Source organism: Corapipo altera, unplaced genomic scaffold (genome assembly GCF_003945725.1).
Source record: "Corapipo altera isolate COAL_440 unplaced genomic scaffold, ASM394572v1 349, whole genome shotgun sequence".
In the NCBI taxonomy this organism is placed as follows: domain Eukaryota; kingdom Metazoa; phylum Chordata; class Aves; order Passeriformes; family Pipridae; genus Corapipo; species Corapipo altera.
The window spans coordinates 692,804-698,661 of NW_020884997.1; the positions used below are offsets into that span (position 1 = coordinate 692,804).

The following is a 5,858-nucleotide window of genomic DNA, read 5'->3' on the forward strand; positions in this document are numbered from 1 at the left end:
GTGCCTCAGCCCGGGGCAGTGCCTCAGCCCGGGGCAGTGCCTCAGCCTCGGGCAGTGCCTCCCCGCGCCCCGCGGGGCCGGCACAGCCGGGCGGCTCCGGGCGGGCCTTGCCGGGGGCTCGCAGCCCCCTGGGGGACAGGACGGGCGGCCGGCAGAACCTCTCGATCCCCGACAGGTCGAAGTCGTCGATGTCATCCCACTCATCGCCGATGGTGACGGCAGGGAGAGCGGCGGTGCCGGGGCCGGCCTTGCCGGCGGGAGCCCCGCTGCCCGCCCTCGCCTCGGGAGCCGCGGCCGGGGGGGCGCGGGCCGGCGGGCGGCCGGGGCTGGGCTCAGGGCCCCAGGCGGGCGCTTTCCTGGCCGGGGTTGCGGCGGGCGCGGCCAGGGAGGTGTTCACGTCCTTGTCCCTCAGCGCCGAGGCGGCCGCGAGGCCCCCGCGCGCCTTCTTGAAAGTGAAGCCCCTGCAACGAGACGAGCCCCCGTCACCGCCCGGCCGCTCCCCCCGGCCCGGCCGCTCCCCCCGGCCCGGCACTCACGGCGGGCGGTCCCGCGGCGGCCCCGGGGTGCGGAGGGCCGTGAGGGCCCCGCGGGCCGAGTGGAGCCGCAGCTGCTCCCGCAGGTTGTTCTGCGGCAGCGCCGCCATCGCGGGGCCGCCCCGCCGCCAGGGGGCGCTCTGTGCGGGGGTCCGCGTCCCGCGCCCTTCGCATTCGGCGCCAAAACATGGCCCGGGCCCCCATTGGGTGGGCCGGCGGAGCGGAAGTGACGTATCCAGTGCCCGTCGCCGTGGTGAGGGCGGGCACCGCCCCGCAAAATGGCAGCGCCGCCTGAGGGCGGGCCCGGGCCGAGCGGCCCCGGCACCGCCTCAACCGCCGTAAAGTCCGGCCTGGAGCCCCGGCCAGGCTTTAGCACTCCCCAGGCGCTGGGGGCGCGCAGGAGCCATGCCGGGAGGACGGAGCCCCTCAGACCCCCTCCTGGCACCGCGGAGCCCGCATGCAGCTCATAGCACAGCGCTCCCGGGACGAGGCAGCTTTATTATTGTCAGCGACAGGTTTCAGCGTGAAATACCACAGACGTGCCCCTGCGGACATCCGGCTTCGCTCCCCAGGGCCTGTTCCTAATTAGCACCGAGCTTCTTGCTTCATTTATTCGTTATACAATATCTCCCGTTTCTTCTCTATTTGCATTAAAATACCCCACTTTTTAATACAAAAAAATACTAAAGACGTCTCGTGAAAATAGATAAAAATGTACAAATCACAGCACTCATGCTTTTTTAGGGGAGAAATTGCCTTCGAAGAAAATTTAAAAATCCCTAAAATTTACACTTGGTGACTGTCAAAAGGCTGCCTGAAGGAGGGGGGGAGCTTTGTCTGAAGTCAGGTAACTCCGTGGTTTCCCAGCATCCCCCGTCTGACCCCCCCAGGTAGATGGAAGCACACCTGGGCACACCTGGGCCGGGAGCAGGGGGAGGGAATCTGGCAGGGCACAGGAGCTCGCGTGTCTCTGGCTGAGGAGAGGAGGCACAGTTTTCCTGCTGCACAGGGTGTGTACAAGCTGAGGAACCTGCCTGCAGGGAACACCTTTCAGCTGACAGGTGTTGCACCTTGTTCTCCCTTTCGACACTTCAGCACTCAGAAATTGGAACGTGATCAGCCACTCCTGTCCTGCTCCCCCCGTCCCCAGCCTGTGCTCCCTCCTACACCTGAGGAACAGGGTAAGAGGCACAAGCTGCGAGACCACACATGTTCTTGCCTCGTTCGATAAGGAAATACCTAAAAAGAGAAAGAAATGGGTGTGAGTGTTCCCTCCTCTGGCAGAGCCAGCACAGCAGGTGAGGGTGGGGAGGCCCTGGCACAGGTTGCCCAGAGAAGCTGTGGCTGCCCCTGGATCCCTGGAAGTGTCCAAGGCCAGGTTGAACGGGGCTTGGAGCAACCTGGGCTGGTGGAAGGTGTCCCTGCTGATGGAGGCATCCATGGAACTTTAGGGTCCCTTCCCCCCAAACCAGTTTGGGATTCTGTGAAGACTGCTCTCTCTGTGTGCCAGCCCCTCCTCGTGCCAACCCAAGGAGCAGATACGTGTGACAGGGCTGGAACTGCTGGAATGGCAGCTCTCCAGGCACTGCCATTCCATTCCCTTACACCACGAACTAGCAGCACCTGACTCTCAAGAATTTCACCTGCAGCTGGAAATATTTGTGGAGCTGCAGTGAGAACTCCCTCCTGGCTCAACCTGTTCCTCCCTGGCCGTGTGACCACGGGAGAGGGCCCAGGTGAACCAGTGGCTCTGCAGGCACTGCCAAGCCCCCAGGGACCACGGCAGCTCCACTGGGCCAAGGGTCTGCTCTGAGCAGTCGCCCCAGGACTGGATTTGTGAGCTGTGTCACTGCCCAGGCTGTGATAATTCCCCCCGTGTCTTCCCAGCTGCCAAATTTCAGCTGGAGAGCGTAAGGGCAACCTGGGGCTGAGGGTGGGTGGAATCCCAGCACTGTCCTTTCTCCAGGTACAGGGAGGCCATGGTGGGCCTGGTGGCACTGGGAGCCCCTTACCCCTCCATGCCCCACAGCCGGCCCCAGGAGTTCTTCACGATCCAGTAGGGAGTCCCGTTCTCCTCCCCATAGCCCACGGCGAGCACGGCGTGGTTCACCTTGTCAGGGGTGTGCTCACAGCGAGGGCTGCAAACAACACAGATGTGTTACACGAAATCCAGCCTGCAACTCATCCGGGATTAGCCAGCAGTCTTGACTGCGCTCTGCAAACAGAACTGTGGGGTACTCTGCAACTCCAGCTGTGGAGAGTAGGGAGAGAAGCCAAGGAAAGGAGACGCTGCTCTGTTTTCCCACTCTGAAATTATTATTGCCTATATCTGGAGTCAGGGAATCCATGGACCTTTGATATGAGCTCCTGGCTCTTGCTCACAATTAACATCAACTCACTAGGATGAGCTACAGTGAAAACATTAAGCAAAGGAATTTTTCCAATGGACACCAGCAGCTCTTAGTGCCTCCCAGTACTGGTTTGTGCTGCCCTGAACTTCAGGGGCACTGTTCCATGTTTTGCACAGGAACAGCAAACTCCACAGTCTAAACACACACTTCCTTATGTTTCCCCTGAATTTCCAGCTTTTAAACTGCACTTGCTGAAAGCTGCTGCCTGTGGTATGAAGTAGGACAGCACAGGGTACACACTCCCACCTCTAGAGCACCTATTTTTAAACATTTTTAAACTGCAGCACAGGAAAAGATCAATAATCCCCAACTCGGATTTACAGCTGAAGGGATTGGGGTGAAGTGCTGCAGGACCTGCCCTGCAGAGCAGTGACACAGGACCCTGCCTAAAAACAACCTGCAGAGGTGCCAGCTCAGCTGTAGGGCAGTGTGAGGGCACCACACCACTCACCTCAGGTGTAGGGCAGCCTGAAGGCAGCCACGCTTCCCAACTCGGCCCCTCTGAGCTCTGGCACCAGAGGAGCTGCCCCAATCCCATGGAAAACCCACTTTGGTTTGGCCTTACCCTAGGAAACCAGACGTGTTCTGCTGCCGCAGCTGGGCTGACCCTGCCACCATCCCAGCTCAGACACAAGATTAGGCCTCTTACAGGTCCCATCAGCCCTGTGCTGAGCTGCAGAGGGTCTCCTGAGCTCCCTGACTCACTGACCTTCATTCCAGCATACTCTGGTCTCCAGGCTGGACTGGTTCCTAGCAAGCAGCCTGTTCCCTGCTCCCATTCCCTGGGAAATCAGCATATCAAGGCTCCATTTACCCACTTCTTGTATTTTCTGTTTAAGAGGAAGTGTGAGAATGCAGTGCAGTGTTCCTGCATCCATGAGGAGAAACGGGGATGTGCATGACTCCAGCCTTGCACCCTCCCCTCACCCCCACTGCCAGGTTCACACACTCACTTGGAATACACTCCTTTCCGGTAGTGCATGAAGTTACTTGTCACCTCAAAGGCAAAGCTCACCGGGTTGTGCTTCCCCACAGCTTCCACCATGCCATCCTCATCGTACTGCAGGAGAGGATCCAGGGTCAGCCATCAGCTCCTGGCTGTGCTGGGGCCAGTCTGGATCTGGGCCCAGCAGCCAAGGCACGGGGGGATGGATAACCCTGGCTTCCTGTGTGCAGACAAGGAATCAAGTGCTGCATTGCAAGACAAGAACAGGACCTTCCACAGCCTGGAGCTGCACCCGCTGTGGGAGGCAAGCAGGGACCCCGTGCCTGTATTTCAGCTCCAGCACTTCCCTGGTGCCACCTTCAAACAGGTGAGCAGGAGTGCAGGCCAGCTTGCTCTTTCCCAGGAGCACCCAGGCTGCAGCTCACTGGGAAGCCTGGCATGCCCTGGGGCCTCCCAGCATCTTGGCACAGCCCTGGAAGTTTGGAAACGTGGCCCCTGGGGCCTCACCTGGGTGATATTGATAACGTCCTTGACAAAGGCAATGGCCTTCTCCGGCTGGAACTTGCAGGTGCCGTTCTGTGGGGACAGAGAGGAGCTGTTGGAGCCTGTGCCAGGCCCCACTCTGCTGCTGCCACAACGGCCTGGGCTGTGCTGGGAATACCTTGGCCCTGTACGGATAACTGTCCTCCCCCATGAGCCCTTTGTTGTACAGGATGTACTCGAAGGCTTGGCTTGGCAGGCCCCTGCAAGACAACACAGCCAGAACACAGGTCTGTTAGGATGGTAACAGCTAATTAGGATGGTAACAATGAATTAGGATGGTAGTGCTGTGGCTTCTGCAGAGCAAAGCCTGCAGTCCTGCAGACCATTCCCACCAGCCGAGGGAGAGGCAAGGACAGTGTCTATCCCAGAGCCTCTAAAGGCACAAACTCCTGTCTATTCCTGCAGCATCTCCCTGCCTGAGATTCCAGGCCTAGCCTGTCTGGCATGGTCAGACCTCATTCTCTGGGTGCCAAATCCCTAAGGGAGAACATCAGGAGCCTTGATGGCGTAAGGCTAACCTGGACCACACAGCACCAGCCTCACATGCTGAAAGGTGGTTTTCAGTGCCCTCTGCCCAGCCTGGCTGGGGGAGGATGAGGGACACACATTCCCAACAAGCAGCTGCTCCCTTCCCTGGCCACCTTCCAGGAGCACATCTCAGGAGGGAAGAAAAGAGAGCATGACAAAAATAAAAAGCACCGAGAGTGGCTTTGCTCAGTCCTCTGGGACCACTTATTTCACAGAAAACAGAAGTTGTCAGAAAGCTCTATTCTCTGCTTTCTCTAGCAACACCAGGAGGAACTTCCCAAAGGGGAAGCCAAGATTTCTGCAGATTCCTCACAGCACATGAGACGCATGTGACCCGGGGCAGAACAACAGCCAAAAGTCCCCTTGCTCTCCCAGAGCCCTGTCCGTGGCTGCTGCCTCAGGAGACTTGGGAAATACATGTCTCAGAAGAAAACTAACAAAAAAGGAACAACAGAGGTTGAGAAATGCTGGAGTTTTAGTGAAACATCCGAACCTCTAGGGAGGGCTAAATTAAAATAGGCAACCAAACCCAAAACTGTTTCCCCAACATGTCACAGCCAAGGGAAGACAAAAACCACTCTAAGATCTGGAAGGAAGATCTTGAGGAAGGCTGTCAGTCACAGAACTGTAATTTCTGTTCTTTATGACCTTCCCTGACTTACCCACTGCAGCCATGGTTGTTAAAGGCCTGGGCACAATCAACCAACTGCTGCTCCGCCTGTGGAGAAGAGTTTTGGGTCAGTGACTGTCCGACACCTGTGCTCAGAACACGTGACACAAAATGCAACTGTGCAGCAGGAACCGACGAGCACCGGTTCATCCGTGCACCCGGCTGTGCCCCAACCACAGCACTGGTTCATCCCTGCACCCAGCTGTGCCCCAACCACAGCACTGGTT

General features: G+C 58.4%; 2 protein-coding genes across 2 annotated transcripts in view; both read right to left on the reverse strand.

Moving 5' to 3' along the window:
• The window catches only part of BLM (BLM RecQ like helicase), a 14,021-nt gene extending 13,803 nt beyond the window's left edge, over nt 1-218 (reverse strand). The window contains exon 1 of the mRNA XM_027666753.1: nt 47-218. The gene's annotated coding sequence lies outside the window, so the exon portion shown is untranslated. The remainder of the gene's footprint in view (nt 1-46) is intronic.
• A 779-nt stretch (nt 219-997) lies between these two features.
• The window catches only part of CTSH (cathepsin H), a 7,892-nt gene continuing 3,031 nt past the window's right edge, over nt 998-5,858 (reverse strand). The window contains exons 7-12 of the mRNA XM_027666754.1: nt 5,624-5,679; nt 4,552-4,633; nt 4,398-4,466; nt 3,898-4,004; nt 2,546-2,671; nt 998-1,772 (exon numbers count right to left, since the gene is read on the reverse strand). Of these exons, the coding sequence (XP_027522555.1) occupies nt 1,697-1,772; nt 2,546-2,671; nt 3,898-4,004; nt 4,398-4,466; nt 4,552-4,633; nt 5,624-5,679 (516 nt within the window). The 3' untranslated portion in view covers nt 998-1,696. The remainder of the gene's footprint in view (nt 1,773-2,545; nt 2,672-3,897; nt 4,005-4,397; nt 4,467-4,551; nt 4,634-5,623; nt 5,680-5,858) is intronic.